The sequence below is a fragment of the Chelonus insularis genome, unplaced genomic scaffold (genome assembly GCF_013357705.1).
Source record: "Chelonus insularis isolate UGA/USDA-ARS -01 unplaced genomic scaffold, ASM1335770v1 contig_139_pilon, whole genome shotgun sequence".
NCBI classification, from domain to species: Eukaryota; Metazoa; Arthropoda; class Insecta; order Hymenoptera; family Braconidae; genus Chelonus; species Chelonus insularis.
This window is the reverse complement of record NW_023276379.1, coordinates 2184993-2206452: the sequence shown is the minus strand read 5'-3', so window position 1 is coordinate 2206452 and position 21460 is coordinate 2184993. Positions and strand designations below refer to the sequence as shown.

Here is a 21460-nt window from a genome sequence, read left to right as displayed (position 1 = left end):
TCTTTATCTTTTCAAAATTTTCTTATAAATATTATAAACTTGTGTTTAACATAATAATTAATCAATGATCTTATACAAAATACTTATATTAAACACTTCCTTAGCAGATTGTCAAGATGCCACATGTCCACTTAAAAGATCTGCCATGCCATCTTTAATTATCTGTAAACTTTCCATGTCTGAATTTATTGTTTCGATAAGTTGTGTCATTCCTTGTTGTTCAAGACTCAAATACTTGAAAAAAAAAAAAATGAATGTAAGCATTATATCAATTAGACTAATAAATATGTAAATGGTATCGTTCACTTACTGTTTTTATATCGTCTTGAGCAATAGGATCCATGGAATACCTTTCCTGATTTTGCACATCTACATGCCTTCTCATTCTTAATTGCGATAACATTTCACTAATTCTACCTTTAAATTGCGTAGGCGCACTGATTTGTGAATGCATCGCTTCAAATCTGTTTGTTAATACTTCTTCTTCTGGTTGAAGTGACAGTCCTACTTTTCTAGTAATTTCTTGACGAACTAATACCTAAAAAAATGTATTTTTTTTTAATAAACGATGTCAAAAAAAAAAAAAAATTTAATTAATTACCTGAAGTACTCGATGCTGTAATTCTAATAATGTTCTTCTGTGTTCTTTAAGTTTAGCTTGTGTTGCAGTGTGTTGTCTTTGTAATCCTTGAATCTTTTCTGCAGCTATATCTAAAAACGCACGATGTTTGGCAGTTTCTTCTTCTTGACATTTCAATCGATATTTAACCTGTTGAAAACCTATCATTGGCACTGGAATATAGGTTTCAGGATTAGGATTGTCTAATTGTGCTTGTTTCCATAATCTTGGATCAATAGAACATGGTGGATTATCAAGATATTCTTTGAGTTGTGCTGGATCTAATTTTACTAATGAAAAAAGATTTTCAACACCCATTTGTGTAAGTTGTTGTTTTTGCATTGCTTGTGAAAAATAAGCAACAAGTTCATTAGCAGGAATTTTTCTTACAGAACCTGTAACTCCTTTTTCTGATACATATATTGTTGCTTGACTTTTTGCTTCACTAGTTGATTTTATATTATCAATGGTAATGGTCAAGTTGGGTTTATTACCAAGAATAGTATTTAAAGATGTGATTAGTTGTTGTTTTCCATCTTTAAGTTCTTGATCTTTTTTATTAAAACACAATACAACTAAACCATCATTGTTTTCTGTACTCGGCATACAACTGTAGCCAATAGCTTTGAATCTACACAAAGGATTTTCTTGAGTAAGTTCAATTGGTGGAGCATTAGCAGAATAATAAGCTTTTCCCGTTCCCCATAAAGCTTGAATTAAATTCCATCGTGCTATAGTGTTATCTCTTTCATCATTAAATAATTGACAGTTGAATACAGCATTATATAATGCTTCTGATATTGTACTAGCAGATTGTTGCTGCTGCTGTTGTTGTTGCTGCTGTTGCTGAGGTTGAGATAATCCTCCACCAAATCCTCCAAAACCAGTACTTGTACCAAGTCCAGTACCAAAACCTCCAAAACCAGTAGTAGTTGTTGTAGCTGGTTTAGCACCAAAACCTCCAAAAGTAGTATTACCAAAACCTGTAGATGCTGTGCTTGGAGTATTGAAACTTCCAAATAAACCGGGAGCTGAAGTAGTCGTCGCTCCAAATCCACCAAAACTTCCAAATCCAATTGAACTTGTTGTTGGTGCTCCCAGTGTTCCAAATCCTGTCGAAGGTGTTGACGTTGTTCCAAAGCTTGATGATGGTGCAGATGCTGTTCCAAATCCAAATGATGTGCCAGTATTAGTAAAAGTATTTGTAGAAGTTGTTGGAGCACCGAATCCTGTAGCTGCTGGTGCACCGAAACCTGTTGATGTACCGAATCCTGTCGATTGAGTCGCAGGAGTTCCAAATAACGATGGACCAGTTGATGCTGGTGCATTAAAGTTAAATGATGATGTTCCAAATCCAGCTAAAAGAAAATTGTATATTAGAGGTTAGAACTAACCAATAAGTTTGAAAGATGAATTTTAATTATTTATCGTAGATACAATTAACTAAATAAATAAATTAAGTGCTTATTAATTAAAACAATCGTAATTTAGATATAAATAATGAAAGAATTGAGAAATAATTATAAAAATATTTTTGTTTGTCGAAAGTTGAAACAAAAATTCTTACTAGGTCTTACTGAAGCTGCTGCTGTTGAACTTGGAGTTCCAAAACTAAAACTACTTGATTGTGTAGCGGGTGTTGCTCCAAAACCCGTACCAAAAGACATTTTAGCAAATTAATATTCAATTTATCTATTTTTACATATAAAAACTAGCTTTATCACGATGTATATCTCAAATATCACTGATCAAGCACACATTTGAATCCTTGATTGTTGCATTTTTTAAACAACGCCCTCTGAATTGAATAACTTTAAAAGTCATTGATTGATGGTAAATCATTTTTCTATCATATGCTCAGATGATAATATCGGATAATTAAAATGTTTGTCAGTTGGAACAAATAAACAAACACACAATAAGAACAATAATAATGCAAAAATAGTGACATATTTTATTTTTTATTTTCATTATTTTCTTTTACAACAATAAATAATGTTTGATGTAAACAATTTTTATTAATTTTATAAATGATAAAGTTCTCAAAGTGAGTATTAACAAATTTTATAATTCAAAAACTTAATTGGACATAATTATTATAATATATACATACATATATATATATAATAGTAATACTTTCTTCAATATTTTTAAACTCATTTTTTATGTATTTTGACATTTGTACGAAACTGCCTATCTTGATATATTTTGTACAGATAAATTCATTGTAAAACATTTGATGCTTATAAATAATATAACTATCCGAAGCTCAGACATAATTTCACGATCTAAATCACACCAATAAATATTACGTTCGATAATTTCTTATTTAAAAATTGCAGTCAAATCACGTTAATATTATTCAATAACTAAACTACATGTTATATTGCTAGATGATTTAGAGTTTTGTTGCTTTTTTGTTTAGATTAGATTGTCAAATGAATTATTTTATAATGTGGCAATAAAAAAGATGATTATTTTATCGAGCATTAATTGACTATGTACTTGTTGAATTAAATGAATTTTATTCAACAATTTGTTTCCTTATTTAATTATTTAGCCCGTACGTTGAACATTAGAGAAAATGTTTCTGTTCTCAAGATATATGTTGTCCATCTGGTTAGCCATTCTGGTCAGTGTCTAGAAACAGAAATGAGAAAAAGGGCTTTTTTGAAAAGTTTAAAAATTAAAAAACATCCAATCTTTACAAAATACCCTCCATCCATAAATAAAACTTTGTATATACAATTCAATAATTCAGCATCTAATAAATATTTATATTAATAAATAATAATATTATAAAAGTAATTAAATTTGCCAAATTAAGACTCCCAAATTACTTATGAATGGTTCTAATTGAAATAAGCGTTTAAATCTCGTTAGAATTAATGTCAAATAAATAATTTATTTCATAAACATTATATTTATTTTGGGAGACTTAATGAGGTTTTACATAATACATTGTTGAACTTTTATTTAAATAATTCAAATTAGCAGCGGAAATAAAAGTACCCTGATTACAATCTAACGAGATTTAACTGCAATATTGAATATATGGAAGAGCATGCCACTAATATTGTAATTTAAAATCTAGTCTAAAAGTAAAAGAAAAGGCCGTAGCTGCTATCATGCAATGTTTTATCACGGAAGACAGTACGTTTGATGAAGATTATTCATGGAACATTGTTAATTTTACTTGTATGGCAGTTGAAATAATGAATATACAATTCAATAGGATTACTAAGTAATAATCTCTGATTGTTTTTATTTGGACCCAAATAATTGTAGTTTAATATTAAAAATATAGAAAATAATGTTATTGATCTGATTAGTAAAGACCAAAAAATATAGGCCAATTTTAACTTTACTTTATATAAAGATTACTCAAATCTTTAATATATGTATCTCTGTGTCTATGGTCATACATTTATAACTTCTTGACGTTTATCAATTAACTCTGGTATAAATATTAAACACCTATCACATTTATATACTTCCAACACTGATTTCAATAAATATTCGAATTAACTCATTTTTTTTTTTTTGATATATAATCAGTCGAGAAACATTTTAATGGCACGGAAGGTTATAAAGAAATATTTAAATGTAAAATGTAAAAAAATCATCAATGTGGTGAAAGTAGTACATAAGTAGAAAAAGTGAATTTATCATTTGTGCATAAGATTTGAAGTTAGGGATGATTTGAATAATTTTAGAAAATTAATTATTCAAAGATAAGATTCAGAAAACTCAAAATCAGATGCAGATGCACGGGAGGATCGCGTGTAAACTGATATACCCCCACCAATCGCGCTGTCTGACGTTCCTTCACCCGTAACAAAATCAGCAATGATGAGCGAATCTTTTGGTACATTACCAGTACCACCACTTTTCAGATTATCCCGTTCAGCTATTTTCTGCTTCAAAATTTTTATCTTTTCGTCCTTCTGTAATTCATAAAATAAAATTCAGTTTCTCACAAATAATTCTAATTATTATTATTAATAAAAAAAAATCGTATTTATCTAATAATATTTATATTAAATGTTTACTAACCGCAGCAATAAGTTTTTGTAATTCTTCATTCTCATTTATTAATTTCTGATACCTTTCTTCTTCCTCTTTAGAAAATCCCACATCTGGATTGTATTTAGATTCAGCTTTATCACGAGGATGTTGAATTACTTCAATTACTTTTGGCACAAAAATAAGTGCCATACTTAAGAAACAACAAAAAATAATAGCAAGTGCAACAAACGCAAAGCTAGCATCCTGTTGACTAGCAATCACCATTGTCACAGGTGCTGTGATTAAACAGAGTACAACAACATTATAAATAGACATTCCAACATATCTTGAATCATTTATTTGTTTGACTTTGATACTTCTTGTTTCATATGCTAAAAAAAGTCCAAATACTAGGACAAGACCTTTATATCCATATATTATTCCTAGCCAAACATTATTATTTTCACTTTCACAATGTTCAAGTTCTGGACTAATTTTTGCATCATCATCGCCGTACAATGGCAGTTCCATTGGAAATACTTCAATAGTTCTTTGAAGTGGATCTAACCCTTGCCAAGCTCCCAAAATGATGACATCAATGGCCAAAAGACCACTCACCATTGTATATAATTTCCATGGTTGAACTTTCTTTTGGACAGATGATATTTTTTTTGACATAAATAATTTAGCTTGATCTGCCTTTGCTTTAGTTGTTAATCTATGAACTCTCCAAACTTTGCTGAACATAGCTCCAAATGCTAATGTAAATCCAATTGATAACATCCAAGCTCTCGCTTGGCAAATACCTGCATACTCCCAAGGTTCAACAAATCGTCCATCTGCTCCAAGTAAAAATACCGAAATAAAACAGGCAATTGTACCAACGAGCATAATAGTATTGCAAACTGGATGAGATGATAAAATAACTCGTCGATGTCTGTTCCAGATGTTGAAAATTATTAGAATAATAGCAGTGACAATTCCAAGTGCTGATATTGATCCCATACTAATAAATAAAGGAAGAGAAACTGTTCTTAAAACTTTTTTCACAATCGTACGATCTTGCGGTACTTTTCCTCCAATCCATCTTTCTCGATTTTTCCACGTTAAATTGTCACTTTGAGTATCATAATATCCGAGTTTAACGTATTTTCCATCAATCACTTGTTCTATTTGTGTAAGCGCTATTCGATCTCCTTGTGAACTGAAAGCTACGTATCCCTAGAATAATAACCCAATTTTTTCCTTCAATAATCAAATTAACAAGTTGTGTGTAAATTATATTAAAAGTTGTATATTAAAAAAAATCAATCACTTACAGAAACACCTAAAAATTGTGTTGAATTAATTGCTGAATATATTTCATCAGCTATTTCCTTGTCAGTGTAGGTGAAATTTTTTAGACTCTTTCCCATTTTTAATAATTTTTCCATCGATTTGTTGAATGCTAAATCAATAATTAATGACAATGTTAATAATACTGATGACAATATAAAGTAATAATAATAAAAATGGTAAATTAATTGTACAAATATAATTTACCTAAAGCAACTGACCACACAGCATCATAAGCTAGTGGTGCCTCCTGATATCCTTCAGGATATCGATTATTATCAATATCATATCCATCTTCTTTTAGCATTTTGTTTAATCTTTGACGAAAATCTTCAGATGTCATTCCACTAATTGTTGTATCATTGTTCTGATTCCACATTAATGCTTCAGTTGTTAAATGACCCTCAGCAGCTAGTCTCATTTCTTCTTTTGTACAACTTATTCCTTCTTTGTCAAGATTTATTTCGAACCAATTATCTTCATACCATCCAATGAAAAACCATACATAACTTTTCCCAAAAAGATTTTGATGATAAACTTCACAAAGAACACGTCTTGCTGCCACAACATAAAATAATCCAACTATAATTCGAGCGTCTGATCGTCGTAGATTTCTAACAGCATCGGATGGATCGGATAAAAAACTCTGACGAGTTACTATTTCTATTCCCGCTTCTTTACAGCGAGATTCTAAATCTTCAACGGTCTGGAAATTCATAAATCATTCATAATACTTGAGAAAAAAATATTTATTATAGAGTTCATTCATTTACCGATATAAAAACTTCCTCAGCTTGTTGGAGTATAGCTATTTTAGACCATCCAAATTTTTGGAGTAATTTTATTCTTGTTGGATTGTGAACAGTTGCTGATGGATGAGTTCTAAATAAAGTGGGAAATCGATTTCTATCTGACAATGCTGGAGATGATGCTCCATAACAAAGCTAAAAAAAGTTTGATAAATTTAATTTACAAATAGTTCATATCCACATCATAATTGAGCTAATAGCAAATCAATAATCCATTGTGAACCCAATTCTAATGGATGAAAAAATAATCTTAATTTTCTAGTTGTTATAAATATTCAAATCTAATAAATATAATTTAATAGATAATTTTGAAAAACTTACAACGACTAGATTCCACATTTTAGAAGCTTCTGCTACTGTTGTGCAAACTGTGCTACATCCAGCAAGTAACATTAACTTTTGTGGAGCATTATACAGTAAATTATACATAACAGCAGCTCCTAAACCTGGTTCACACTATAAAAATAATCATTTTTTAATGACATAAAATAACAATGAGCTATGATTAATGTAAAAAATATTAACTTCGCTATCGTTTGCATGTAGTTTCAATGTAAATCCAGGTAATAAATTTTTTTCACGATTGACATCATCCAGAGCTAAATTGGCTGCTGGCATGCAAGCCTTGAAAGTAAAAATATAGAAAACAATTAATAAAAGAATCAATTATACACGATTATTTATAATTATTTACGATTTACTAAGGTTTATTGAAAAATAAAAAATCAATATTTACCTGGCCTCCTTGCCATCCTCCTTCACCACCAATAGGAAAAATCCCACCAATATGAAGTATATTATCATCAGAAGGTGGTAATGATCCATAAATCATTGAAATAATTGAAAAAATTATCACCAATATATTTTTTCTTTCCATTGTTTTGTTGAATAATTTGTACTATAGGATTTTTTCTATCTCAATTAAAATTGAAAATTCATAGTTTCATGATGAATAAAATTTGAATTTAATCATTATTAATAACAACATTATTTTATATGAATATTTTTGTTATTATCACTTATAATTATTGGACTTTTATAAAATTGCACTGAACTCTTCAACACTTGTGACACTCACAACCATTTTGAAGATTTTATATACATCTTAGTGAGTAAATAAAATTTATCCCCCAATTTCCAAGATTATTTAGGTCATTGAATGTTGTTTTTGCCAGTTTTTTACAACTAAATAAATACGTATTATTTGTAAATTTTTTTAGTTGTTATTAAACATTTATTTGCAATAGTTTAATTATAACACTTAGGTATTGTGCAGTAAAAAAACTGAAAAAAACTGGTAGAAGAATTTAATAAGAATAAAACTGGCGTACAGATCATATTGATTCAACCCAGTGACTGGAGGCTCAATACTTTATACACGCAGTTTGGGAGGGTGTGTACCTACATCCCTTTTTCCCTCTGACAAATCGATAAACTACTTGTAGAGAGATTTTCTTATATTTCATCATTTAAACAACAATCATTCAATTTCTGTCATAATTAAATGTGGAAATAATAATGATGATGCTAATTATTATCACACATCAACAATTTGTAAGACAATTTTTCAGTAATTTCTTAAACTGCGCTTCAATAATTTTTTAAATTTTCGAACCACTCGAGTAGTGGACAACTGTAGTCAAGCTTAATTTTATTTATTAAATAATAAAATTCGTGTCAACATTCATGCGCATAAAAAGATTAAATGATATCCAGGAATGTATAATCTGAAAAATAAATACGATTGGATCAATTGAAATATGACAAATAACCAAGACTTGAATAAAACAAATTTATTCAATTATGAAGTATGAGTTTATTATTGATATACTCAGTAATTCATTCAGCTGTAAATTTGCTTGACAAAATAATTAACTAATTTGAACTCTAAAATGAAGCTTTTTTCTTTCTAAAAAACATCGAATCGGAGCTTTTCAGGAGCTTTACATCGAATTTACTGTCAGCGCCACCTCTATGAATAAACAATAAACAACAGCGACTGCGGCTCCATCTATTTTTTTTTCAATCCTGACAACTATTTATTTTGGTTTATTTTTGCAAAAAAAAAACTAGCCATAACATAACCTCTTGATATGTTGTTGAGGATATCAATGATATATCAAAACAATGAGAGTTAAAACAATTATTTATTAACCAAAATAAATAATAAATTTATTTATTTTTATATATTTACAAAAATAGTTACAAAAAATGTCTACTCCTAGAACTTTACCGCAAAGTAAAGAAGCTCTTTTAAAATCTTATACAACTAGACTAAAAGATGATGTAAAGTCAATGTTAGAAAACTTTGAAGGTATTCATTTATTTTTTATTTCATACTAATGATCCATTTTCTGAAAGTATCTATTCATGAAAGATAATTTTATTTTCTACAGAAATAATAAAACTAGCGAAAGGAGAAAATGATTCTCAACTATCCCGGATGACTCAGTGTGAGCAAGATACTTATGAAATGCACGTCAGAGCAGCTAATATTGTTCGTGCTGGAGAATCATTAATGAAACTAGTGTCAGATATCAAGCAATATCTCATACTAAATGATTTTCCATCTGTGAATGAAGCAATAGCAACAAATAGTAAATTATTTAGACAGAAACAAATGGAGTGTGATCAAAAACTAGCTTCTTTACGTGACGATATGGCTGCTGATTTATATGATCTCGAAGAAGAATACTATACATCAATATATAAATAAAGATTTAGGAAGTGAATTGTAAATAAGTGATACTTAATATTAATAAGGACTTACGTTTTTTATTCAGTATTTTTAACACACAGAGAATACATCACTCAATATATTCTAATTCGTAAATATTCAAATAGTTGTATGAATTAAAAAGCTTGAAGAATAAACATAAATCTTAAGGATACTGTTTTTTTGTTTAAATTACTTTAATGATAATTGTTTTTTTGTTCGACACATATTTTAATTATCCCATCTGTCCTCGTTTTATACATCCATAATAACTTAACTAAAGATAGGCAATGTTTAAAATAATCCAAAATAAAATTTTAGACTGAACTTAATGAATATTACAAGTAAAAATAATACAAATCATTAATACAATATTTAACAATGATATCACATCATAAAAACTTAACGCCAAACATATTGAAATAATTTTTTTTACAAAGTACTTGAATTTTTCTTTTCATTTACGATAATTAGTACAAATCATATACAAAAATTTTAAGACTCCACTATATTAACTAACTTTAAAAAGTTAGTTAAATACGTAGAAATTAAATATAATCGAGGACAATTTGATCTCATAAATTAAAGTGTCTCGTTTTTGTTTATAAGATTGAACTTAATGTTAATTTCTTAGACCACATGATGAATTTGTTGTATATACAATTTTCTTAAATATAACATTACACAATTGTATTTTTGACATTTTTTTTCGAAGATTTTCAGTATAATTTGAAAGTAATTTTCTTCTTTAAATTCATGATTTAAAAAAATGAATAATATTGCTATCAATAATAACTGTAGATTTATATAATAATTAATATTGCTGAGCAATTATTTTAAGTTTAAAATAAATATGTCAATATTTAAATTCATTTCAATTTACTTATAACTGCCAAAAAAAAAATGGAATGATTCTTACAAATAATTTTTCTTTTCGATTTTGTTTCATTATTTTTTGCTATTATCATTAAAGTATTTCATGATCAAACCTAAAGTAGACTTATTCTACTTTGGCAAAAAATGTCTTATAAATTTATAATTTATTAAATTTTATAATATATATCTACGTGATTACAATCATTCTTAATTCTCCCTCTCACTCATGAGTAATCTTAAAAAGGCTTCAAAATTTTTTTAATTGATGTATTGGCGTTAAAACATTAATTTATATAGTTTTACTTCCTATCAAAAATTATTCGAAAATTTGATGAATATGCAAAGATGCTTAGCATTGATGCATTTATATAAACGATATGCAATAATGCTCATTGATTTGAAAAAAGTTGTTTTTTTTTCCAACAAACATCAAGTCTCAGTACTCTTGGCAGTTTCATTAATTCATTAAATTTATGTATATTAATTATTGTTATAATAATAATTATTATCATTATTACCATTAATAATTTTCAAATAATGTTTAGTTACTTTCGAAATAATACAAAATAAATGCAAATACTTGGAATGATACTGTTTCATTAAGCATCAAAAGTGTAAAATAAAATCCCGTTATCCTGCGGAATAGATTAATAATGTCAAAGGAATCTTTTTAATACAAAAGATCAGCTGTTGCTTCAGCGCCCCAGGCTGCGACATCTGATTTGAGGTAGTCCTCACTTTCTTCATGATTTTCATCTTGCTTCGGTTGTTGATCAGTACTCGATGATGGATTCACAGTGGAAGTTCTTGTGACACCAAGTTCAAAGCTTTCAGAAGTCAAATCCACTTTACTTGGTGTAAAAGTAGCTAGACTACCTCCACCTAAAAAAAATAAATAAATGGTCAATTATCCACATCTAGAAATGTCAAACATAATAAAATGTTTCAACTCAAGTGAGAATAATTGTATCGTTAGAAACGATAAAAAAAATGTAATAAAAGATTGTTCAATAAAATTAGAAAGTAGACCGTCAAATTTACCGAGAATAGGATTTGCCCCTGAATTTGAAGTGGATGATGTAGATTTATCAATTGTAGACAATTGCTTACTAGAAGCGGAAGTTTCGCCATCAACACAACTACTCTCGTCCTCGAGTATTGATGCTTCACTGGGATATTCGAATGTACGAGTCGCTGTATCATCAAACTGTATCCGGTGCTAAAATCAGAAAAAGAATAAACAGTTAGGAAAATTTTTAATTTATTTGAAATAATTTTTTATTTTATCATCATTATATAGCTTAGTGAATGAATAATAGAGTATGTAAAGAAAGAAAAAAGAAAGAGAAACAACGTTCCGAAGCAGCCGGAAAAAAGAGGATATCAAACATCACGGTATGTAACTTCGCATAACAGTAACTGGTTACACTTGTTGACTTTTAGGCTACGCAACATCATTTTGTGCTTTGTCGTAGATGAAATATTTTTAAAATAAATAACATCTATCATCATTTTTATTGATTCTGAATAGTAAAAGTATTTTAATGGCAAGCCAATTAAATAAAATCAATGAAATTATTTGATGAACGTGAGATAGAGCTTCAAGGTGATAGTCTGTTGCTAGAGTGTTAAAGATTGTATATCACTTATCAATTAAATAATTTATTTATATATTTCAATTATAATATCTTCTTATACTTATCAATTATTTTAAAAATAAACTACGTATTTGTTTTGGAATAATATTATAATTTAATAGATTTCTAATCAGCTTGCCAATACTTATAGAAACAGTACTTGTGATTATTTCAAGCAGATACGATTAGTGGCTTGAGATTTGTAATTATCTTACGGTTTCCCAAATTAATTTAGCGGAGTTTCATGAGAGTAAAAACCCAGAAAAGATAATAAATACAAAAAAATACTGCGAGGAAAAAGATAAACTTATTTATATATAAATATGTTATCATCAAAATATTGCTACGTTATTATCAAGAGATTATGACCATGAGATGTAATTATTGGAATATATGTCATTTTTCAGCTTAATGAAGACTCTCTACTTCTGTTGACCTTTTTTTTTTTTTCATTAAATTTAATGTACCGAGACCTTATGTTTGATGACCTTAAAATTGGTCACGACTTTGATTATGTAGGGTTTCAAGGTCTTATTCATTTTCCTAACGAAATGTAAATATGAAAATAGTATGAACTTTAACAAACGGTTAAATGCCAATCTGCTAGAGAAGATCAGAGATTAACAACAAAACAAGTAATTCCAAGTACGTACTGGCCGCAAACACCGCCAAGTACCGTTTTCTTAAGCTTCTATCTGTACTCGAAGGTGTACATTAAGTAGTTCTATGCTTTTACTGCTACTGCTTATTATTTTATGTCCTTTAATATTCACAGAAAAAGTGACATAGGAATTCCATGAAGAACAATAAACTGACGTTTATGGTATATTTAACAATGTTAATAACAGATCATTGTAGAATAACTATCATTTTGATTATTGTTTTAATTATAAACCACCGGAAATTTCATATTTTCATTGAATAAATGAAAATCAATACACCATGACTTTAAATATAAAATTATAAAATATTATATAATTTTTTTTTTTATGAGAAGTAACATTCATTTGATAATAATTCAAAAGTAAGCTATCTATTATTAAAGTAGTAATTAACATAATTATTTAAAATTTATCAGTATTTTCAGTGTTATCTTTTTCAATAAAAAGTTTTAAGTATCAAAGACATCAAGTTATAGAAATTAACCTGGATTTGAGAAATATACTGGCATTTTTAACTTCAATTACTTTTTGTTTTTTATATTATTATGGTAATAAAGCAACAATCTAATTTTCTGGTAATTTTCTACGTGAAAATATTCAGTAACAAAGTATAATTGAGATGTAACGAAATTAAAAAAGAATGAAGAGTCATTACAAAATTAGCAACTCATGTTAGCCAATTATAAAAGATATGTTACAAAGTTATTATTCGAGTTTTTTTCTTCTCGTTATCACTTCTATATTTAATGATCATTTTTTATAAGTGATACTTGGATATGAATAATAATGAAGTCAACAATGTGAAACTGATAAGCGTGTCTAAAAAATACTAACAATTCGCTATTTGAATGCAGATTATGCAATGAATCGAAATAGAACATAGAAAGAGCTGCAAAATGGTATACAATTTCTTCGTAGAAGTCACGATTATGTGCTCGATCAACATGTTCTCCTTATTAACCTTATATTTAACAACAAGGAAGCAAAAATCCTGTTAAATATTACAACTAGATTCGATCGTTTCATTTGTTAAATATAAAAATCAAAAGTAAATCGAAATTAAAATACCAATAAATAAATGATGAATTTACAAATTGTAGATTAAAACAATTTGAAAGTTAAACTTGAAAGACGTGCCTAGAAAATTCTTCATGGCATTCCGTTGTGCTTCATAAATTTCTATAATAACATATTCAGATAATAAATAACACAAATACTAAAGCTACAGAAGTTCAGATACAAATTTATCAAATTAAACGCTTTTTCTACTGATTCTATTGTTCAAGCATAAAATCTATTTTAATAATAGCTTTTACATTTATTTCAACGGCTAAAGAATTTAACTGAATGTGAGAAAATATTATCAATTTGATTAGGAAACGGTAATTGATCCTTAAATAAGGAATTTCTAAGTCTGAGAACTGAAGAGAAGTCGACGAACCATACAACTTTTACTTGTAAATTTGTATTGATGTTACAAAGTAGAAATTGTCTGAGCAAAACTCGAACACAAATCAACCATGCTTGAATGAAGACAACGCGCTCATCTATGACTACTGATGACTATTGTTTATCAGGAAATTTTGTTGATTATAGTACGCAACAATAATCGTGAGAAAGTATTCCTAAAAAATAATAAAACATTTTAAAATAGTTATAAAAATATTGTGAGAATATTACAAATTTTATTATCAATATTCTAATATTATTTAATATAAAAATTCAATTCTTCTCAATAAACAATTTTTTTTTTTGTAAATTTTAGCAGAGTATATAGAACATTGCAAATATTGAAAATTGGCTACAATTGAGTAGCATTTGTTCCGCTTTTGAAATCAAATAACAGTCAGATATAATTTAGTGCTATCTTATCCAGCAATAAGAGAATGATAAATTTTCCCAAATTGTTATTATCATGATTCATATGTAGTCCTTGTTTTTATAATTCTATTAACAATATAACCAGTTATAATCTTCAATAAAATAATAAAAAAATTATTTACAGATAAAATCAATTTTTATTGTTGTTAAATTAGTATATAAGATTTACCAAGCCACCAGTAAAAGTGACAGATAAATGAGCTTTACAGATATCATTCATTCATCAATCACTTTTAATCACCGTTTCGAATTACCGTTAATTTAAACGATTTCTTAGATGAAAAAGTGACGTTATAAATAAAAAAATTTCTCCCTTTCGTTTATTAATATGATTAATTTATTAATACAATAGAATAATTAGTAATAAATCAAATTAATTTTTTCTATATATTATTTTTAAAAACATTTATCTGGAAAAAAAGGTTTCTTCATTTTTACAGAATGATAGAAATCAAGTTAATTGTATTTTCTCAACATGTAATGTTATTTTTTCACTCCTAAAATGACTAAGTGTAATTAATAAATTATTTTTAAAAAATCTCAAGACTTTTTCTCACTCCAGAACATTGGAAAGCTGTATGTTTTCCCACAAACTCTACCGAGACCTTGAGAAAAAACATATCCTTTGTCCATGAACAACGAAACGCTTCACAATATTAATAATAATAATAACAATAAAGTCATGATGAAGATTTCATAACCGATAAGATAACCGAGTGGAAATTATAGAAAATAATCAAAGTAAAATGGCAACATATCAATTAATTTTTTTATTTCACACTATTATCAAACGTTTATTCTAGAAATTGCGCAATTATTGTTATGACTAGTATAAAATAAATAATAGAAAGTAACAATGATGATAAAAAAAAAAGTAAGCTAAAAATAATTATACATTACCTTATGATTTCTTGGATTTTTTGATAAATTACTACGTCCATTAATAAGAATATTATCATTTAGAAATGAAACATCACAAGGTGAAGGTGGACTACGAGACAATTCACAATCACTATCATCAGTCGTTGAAGCATCCAAAGTCGCATCCAGAACAATAATTCCTCCATCACCAACCTGGAAGATAAAGAAAATTATTTATTATTATCATAATTACTATTATTACTATCAAGAATAATTTTCAATATATATGTAATAATAAATAAATTATCATATAATAAAATATTTTGCGTTTTCTTTTTTGGCAAAAGATGAAACCAGAGGTTGACAAACCCTGATATCACCCGGAACTGGTTTTGTTGAGGCACATATATGTAGTACGAAGCTAACGAACTGGCTCTCAACTTGTTTCTCTTTTCATCATATCAATTAAACATTGGATCCATCAAAATTATTCTTTAAATAAATTTGTCATTTACTAGTTGATATTAACATTCAGAGAAACGTATGAAAGTCAAGTGCACGTTATATTATTTATTTATGATTCAGTGATGGAAAAGTTGTGTGTAAAAATGAGTGTTGAGAAATCGCTAAGAGACTTTTCTGCATGGAAAGTCACTTAATTTTTTCAATTTATTCACGATGGCATACTTTTCTATGTATTTATATTGTCAATGTAAACAGCATGTGACTATTACTTATTTCAACATTCCATTTAATTTTAAAACAAATGATTAATATTGAAACAGTCATGTTCATATAAAAATATTTTAAAATTTCCCTTCAGTCGTTTCTTCTTCCTTTCGTTTATTCTCTTGTGAATGAAACGACTTTGGAACAATAAGGAGGAATAAGTACATACGCGTGGCCGGATCTCCAACAATTCTTAGCCCTTGAATTCTATATTTTTTTTTTATTCAGCTAGTTTTTTTATCTCCCTCATTTTTTTCTCTTCTCTACAGGGATCCGGTATGTAACCGGTTTGGACAATTTCTCAATGGCTGGCCTTAACGTCAGACTACTATATAAGCGTAAAAAAAAATAGATTATAAGATTAAAATAAAAAGATATCCAACTGGCAGTTGATTAGATATCATGTTTATCTAACAATTAGATTTAATTAGATTCATTTAATTGTTTAACTAAAGTGATGTTTTTTAAATATTCTCAGTATACAGAGTAGTCTTTTGTAAAATTATTTTTCGTAGATGGAACTTGAAGAGCTGGTTGTTGGACAACTTGAAAAAAACCAGACAAAGAGCACGATCACAGCGACACCAGCTGCATTATGTTAAACAGTCAATTCAATATTATCTTTGGAATCAATTTTATTCTAAAATAAGTAGCTTATTAAAACTAATGAATTTATAAAAAAAATCATTCATGTCTTGAGAATGAAAAATAAATGAATAATCAATCATATAGAAATCTATAGAAGATGGAAAAAATTTTTGAATGATAGAAAAGAAAAAAAAATAGTCACTTGACGTTAAAAAAGGAATGATGTTCTCGTGATGGCCTACGTACACTTGTAAAAGGTGATAACGGATCTCAAGAAGTCTAAGTATGTCTTGTCATGCTCCAGGATAACCATATACGAGGATTCTATGTAATCATTTGGAATGTTGTTCGCCTGAAACTTTTTTTATTCTTTTTACCGCCAACATATTTGTCTATGTTTCCTGTAATTTTTCTTGATTAAAAAAGAAGTTAGTTACAAAGTTCAGAATTAATTTTAGTCTGTCTGGCATATTGTGGTAATGTAATGTGTTTGTCTGATAGACAATCAATAACTATATGAATCATTGAACTTATACTGATTCATTCAATTAAAAAACAAAAAATATACATCTCATCGTGATAGGGATCAAAATTTTTAAATAATTTATTATTACCACATTAAAAAAAAAGATGTTAAAATGAATATAAAATGCATTGTAACGAAGACACTTTATATTAGAGCTGGAACATTGCGCCAGACATCCATATAATAATGCGTAACCAGTATTTTAACATCTGAAGCTCATAGTTATAATAACAATGATGATGATGATAATAATAATAATTAACAACCACAACGCAAAACACAGAGAGATATTTCAAAATGACGTCTCTCTGTAGCTATCTATTACCATACATTCTTTCAATTATTATTTTCCAAAGTATTTTATTATTTTAAAATAACAAATGTTATTTTTTAAAGATAAAATATTTTTTTCCTGCGAATAAATGACAGGAAATATGACTTAATATAGGTTTCTGAAGATAAAATATCAGTGGTTTTACAGCAGGACGTTAATGTCCGTTCACAAGTTCAAAATAATTTTAATGAAGCGTTTATATTTGATTGATACAATATTTAAAAATTCCAATTAATATCCGGTTTGAATTAAACAGAGGAAGATACCAATTGATCAGTTAAAACATTAAATATTTTGATCTATTAAATCAATCAGAAAGCCAGAGCAATATTAAATAATTGGATGCATTTATCAACACTCATGTTTACAACTTGTAATGAAAGTTGAAATGATACAAGTCATGGTGGGAACCATTGTTGTTACCATAGAGAATATGGTAAATAATAACATGTAAACACCAAAAACCTAAAATCTATAAAAAAAGAATGAAATATTTGGAGATTTGATTATAATACTATCTCTTTTGTTTCAGTAAGTGACATTATCTTCATTTTTTCGCTAATTCAAAGTGTTAACTTACCTTTGGCTTTTCTCTCTTTCGCCGGATTATAAGGCCATCGTTCTCAATATAATCTGGTACGTCCTTCCTGTTACTAAAGTTAAATACCATCGTGTTATTCTGTTGATTCCACGGCTTAATGTCCCACAATCCACCACTTCCTGAGCTACTTTTTTTCACTGGTTGTATCTCATCAGCACTTTTTAGGCTAACTACAACCTTAGTTGGTTGCTCTATACTTTTTACACGATTTATCAAATTTTTTTCTAATTCACGATTACTTAAATTTTGCTGAGGCATTTGTGTTTTGGTTGATACTAATGGACGAATTATTCCTATCTGTTTTTGTGGAGGTGTTGATTCCACTTTTGAATTTTTGACAATTTTAGATTCATTGCTAATAGCTGGAGAAGTGTTGGTTTTAGCCAATCCAAGACTTGAAATTGCTCCAATTGGTTTTTGTTCTGATCCTAAAGATGTTTGTCCATCATCCTTTGCTTCTATTTCAGCACTGGATTCTAGTCTTTCTTGAATTTTATTAGATGCTGAAGCAGTTTGTTCAAATTTTTGATTATCTGAATTATCTGTCAGGTTTGATTCAACTAATCTCCTATTAGGTATTTCATTTGTTTCCAAGCTCTGACCATTCGAAATAATTCTTGGCAAATAACTTTTTTTCGAAGGTGAATCATGTTCAAAATGAAATTGCATTGTACTTCCAGCTTTGCTGATATTTTCTAAAGCAGACTTGGATATTGTTCTAGCTCCATCAACTGTTTCTTCATTCGTATCTACAATAGAATCATCGGAGATCACGCACTTATATTCTTCAACTTTTGGCTCTTCGATTGTTGAATTTGTCACTAATTGTTTTGAATGATCAGTTTCTGGATCTTTGTCTAAAAGCGGAGACTTAGGTGATTCAGAAATGAAAATTGAATCCTTTTTTGGTGAGACTGGTGATGTAATAATTGGTGAAGAAATTTGTGGAGTTATTGGCGGAGATTTGGCACCAGTTTCTGTAGCAACTTTAAATTTTAATAATGGCGGTTCAGGGCTAGGAGAAGGAGAAAACTTAAATTTATGGGTTGGTTCTGGCGATGGAGATGGTGAATGAGACTTTTCAATTTGCTGAAATTTACTAACCACAGAAGAAACCGACTGAACTATTGGATCAGTAACAACACCATCATTTTTATATTCTTCAGATGCATCAGCTTTTTCAATTAATTCAGCGGTAGGTGGTTTTGTTGGTAAAACAATTTTTTTTGAGGATCCTGGTATTTTACTGGTACCATTGATGAATGGTTTTGGTTGAATTAAAGGCTTTGTAATAACTTTTTTCATAGATTGAGCTTTAAATGTATCATTAATAGTTTTGAATGTGGCAACTTTAGCTGCTACTTCGCCTTTAGGTTTTAATTTTTTGACAGAACCTTCAAATATTCTCATTGTTGTCTTGACTAGATCTGGTGGTGGTCTCTCGGTTTCTGCTAATAATGGCTTCAATCTCTTAGGTTTATTAAGTGCTTTTGGCCTCTCACTATCCATCAGTCTACTTTCGATTTTCACGGCAGTTCTATCAATCAAGACAATATGATCATTAACTGGTTCTTGTCTTACAGGTGCTAATTTGTTTCCAGTATCTTCAGATACTTGATATCTCATCAAAGCCTCAACACTCCGAGCACGTTTCATAGAATCATTTCCGCGCGTTGCATTCCTGTACCTTTCAGTTTTTGCAGCAACTCCGGTCGGAATACTTTTCTTTGTAAACTTAGTTGCAACTTTTTCAGGTTCATCATTACAATCTAAAAGGTCTTCTAAACTAGCGGCTCGTCTAAATCGTTGCACAGATGCTCGATTTTTATTCATTTCACGAAGTGTAAGGTTAAGGTATTTACTTTTAAGCCTATTAACAATGCCTGGGCCATATTGGAGCTCTTCGGAGCTATCACTATCACATTCATTACTAGTTTTGCCATTTTCTGGCATAATATTATTATCAAATTTATCCATTCTTGTCTTTCTCAATTCTGTATACACACAAACACTTGACTCTTTATTTACCACATCTCTTTCACCGTGTTTTATAACTTTTTTTTTTGTAAAGGTATGACAATCTTCATTTTCAAAATGATCAATTAATGTAGAATGTTCAGTATGAATATGGCTTCTTGTAGTAGTAAACTTTGGAGTATCCTCCAAGGCTGGACAAAGTGAAGCATCTGCTTCGAGACGCATGTTGCACGCGACTAGTGTGGCACCGGTATCCAAGCTTTCATGAGATTTTCGATTAGTTGTGACTGTAACGCCACTGGCGGTTGTTCGTGTTATTAATCCTGACATCGCTGTGACCTGGCCACCAGCGTTGTTGTCGCCCCGAGCTTCCAATATTCTTGTTTTCGATGCATCAGTGCACTGATTTTGATTTAAATTATTAGTATTACTTGAATCTGCTTGAAATCCTGTTGTAGGTGAACCTACTTTTACGCCATTACCTGTGAGAGCTTTATTCTGTTGGCGCCTTCTTTGGATTAAATCTCTTTTCCATTGGGGAATATTGCTATTATTTTCTGCAGTACCACTCGCCATTATTTTCCACTTGAATAAATATCCAACTGTTAAATGCACACTTATTTTTCACTTAAATCGTTATTTATATTATTTTCATTTCTAATGTAGTTCATTCGTGTATTTGATTTGTATCAAATGTCTCACTATTCTTCTTATCACTCCCTTCATTCGCAAATCAATGCACGTCCCCAGATAAACTACCTAAGATTTTGTGAAAATCGAAAGCGACACACCTGCCAATGAAAAGAACGGCCAGGCTGCCTTTCTCTCTCTTTCTTTCTGAGGTAATCTCGACTTTGCCGTGAAAACCCTGGCCGATAAAACGTTGTACGACTCTCCTAGTTTGTGTCTCACTCTTTCCCTTAATTTCTCTCTTTTCTGCCGTGTTATGACGCACAAGTTAAGCGACCCTTTCGCGACGTTTTACCTTCCCCACTTGACCGGCACACTGCCGCCCCTGACGTCAGCTAGAACACGAGCAAATTCTAATCGAACACCACACACATGTCAAGCGCAAAACATCCAATTCTCATGTGTCAGCAAATCGAAATGTTACGCTGACTGAGAACGTTATATTAACACTATGTATACGTACGCATACGAATGAGAAATATTCTCTTATCTATACGATAAGTAAATAGAATGAGAAAAAATATAAAAATATGTTTTTTACTGCATTTTAATTGTTTAAAATTAATCTGTTTTCCCGCAAATTAAGTACATATGGATAACAATCGTCGAGA

At 29.1% G+C, this 21460-nt stretch overlaps 4 protein-coding genes across 7 annotated transcripts; 1 reads left to right on the top strand and 3 right to left on the bottom strand.

The window, feature by feature from the left end:
- Positions 1-22: 22 nt before the first annotated feature.
- LOC118074640 (nuclear pore complex protein Nup54) lies at positions 23-2391 on the bottom strand. The gene is made up of 4 exons (XM_035096019.1): positions 2187-2391; positions 602-1977; positions 311-538; positions 23-234 (listed from the first exon to the last, which is right to left on the bottom strand). The coding sequence occupies exons 1-4, from the start codon at positions 2284-2286 to the stop codon at positions 112-114; spliced, it is 1827 nt and encodes a 608-aa protein (XP_034951910.1). The 5' UTR covers positions 2287-2391; the 3' UTR covers positions 23-111.
- A 373-nt stretch (positions 2392-2764) lies between these two features.
- On the bottom strand, positions 2765-8176 carry GABA-B-R1 (gamma-aminobutyric acid type B receptor subunit 1). Of its 4 annotated transcripts, none has more exons than XM_035096381.1 (9): positions 7508-8176; positions 7297-7395; positions 7093-7227; positions 6736-6906; positions 6170-6668; positions 5947-6074; positions 4676-5848; positions 4419-4566; positions 2765-3259 (listed from the first exon to the last, which is right to left on the bottom strand). In XM_035096381.1, the coding sequence occupies exons 1-9, from the start codon at positions 7646-7648 to the stop codon at positions 3240-3242; spliced, it is 2514 nt and encodes an 837-aa protein (XP_034952272.1). In that variant the 5' UTR covers positions 7649-8176; the 3' UTR covers positions 2765-3239. The 4 variants fall into 4 exon arrangements, with proteins under 4 accessions (XP_034952272.1, XP_034952273.1, XP_034952274.1 ...); XM_035096382.1 differs by having other exon boundaries at positions 4425-4566; XM_035096383.1 differs by having other exon boundaries at positions 4497-4566.
- A 667-nt stretch (positions 8177-8843) lies between these two features.
- On the top strand, positions 8844-9654 carry LOC118074725 (mediator of RNA polymerase II transcription subunit 22-like). Its single transcript, XM_035096165.1, has 2 exons — positions 8844-9085; positions 9168-9654. Exons 1-2 carry the CDS (start codon positions 8983-8985, stop codon positions 9485-9487), a joined length of 423 nt encoding a protein of 140 aa, XP_034952056.1. The 5' UTR covers positions 8844-8982; the 3' UTR covers positions 9488-9654.
- A 729-nt stretch (positions 9655-10383) lies between these two features.
- On the bottom strand, positions 10384-21279 carry bif (bifocal). Its single transcript, XM_035096120.1, has 4 exons — positions 18162-21279; positions 15444-15617; positions 11405-11582; positions 10384-11245 (listed from the first exon to the last, which is right to left on the bottom strand). Exons 1-4 carry the CDS (start codon positions 20733-20735, stop codon positions 11034-11036), a joined length of 3138 nt encoding a protein of 1045 aa, XP_034952011.1. The 5' UTR covers positions 20736-21279; the 3' UTR covers positions 10384-11033.
- Positions 21280-21460: the final 181 nt, after the last annotated feature.

What these genes read in the sequence shown, in the direction of transcription:
- GABA-B-R1 (XM_035096380.1), bottom strand. Translation starts at nt 7,648, where the DNA reads ATGGAAAGAAAAAATATATTGGTGATAATTTTTTCAATTATTTCAATG. An exon ending in AAATGTGGAATCTAGTCGTT is followed by an intron (nt 6,907 to 7,092) that starts GTAAGTTTTTCA and finishes AACTTTTTTTAG; the next exon opens with CTTTGTTATGGAGCATCATC. An exon ending in TGTGTGGTCAGTTGCTTTAG is followed by an intron (nt 6,075 to 6,169) that starts GTAAATTATATT and finishes TTATTGATTTAG; the next exon opens with CATTCAACAAATCGATGGAA.
- bif (XM_035096120.1), bottom strand. Translation starts at nt 20,735, where the DNA reads ATGGCGAGTGGTACTGCAGAAAATAATAGCAATATTCCCCAATGGAAA. An exon ending in AAAATCCAAGAAATCATAAG is followed by an intron (nt 11,583 to 15,443) that starts GTAATGTATAAT and finishes TTCTGATTTTAG; the next exon opens with CACCGGATACAGTTTGATGA. An exon ending in AGGGGCAAATCCTATTCTCG is followed by an intron (nt 11,246 to 11,404) that starts GTAAATTTGACG and finishes TATTTTTTTTAG; the next exon opens with GTGGAGGTAGTCTAGCTACT.
- LOC118074640 (XM_035096019.1), bottom strand. Translation starts at nt 2,286, where the DNA reads ATGTCTTTTGGTACGGGTTTTGGAGCAACACCCGCTACACAATCAAGT. An exon ending in TACAGCATCGAGTACTTCAG is followed by an intron (nt 539 to 601) that starts GTAATTAATTAA and finishes ACATTTTTTTAG; the next exon opens with GTATTAGTTCGTCAAGAAAT. An exon ending in CTCAAGACGATATAAAAACA is followed by an intron (nt 235 to 310) that starts GTAAGTGAACGA and finishes TTTTTTTTCAAG; the next exon opens with TATTTGAGTCTTGAACAACA.
- LOC118074725 (XM_035096165.1), top strand. Translation starts at nt 8,983, where the DNA reads ATGTCTACTCCTAGAACTTTACCGCAAAGTAAAGAAGCTCTTTTAAAA. An exon ending in AATGTTAGAAAACTTTGAAG is followed by an intron (nt 9,086 to 9,167) that starts GTATTCATTTAT and finishes TATTTTCTACAG; the next exon opens with AAATAATAAAACTAGCGAAA.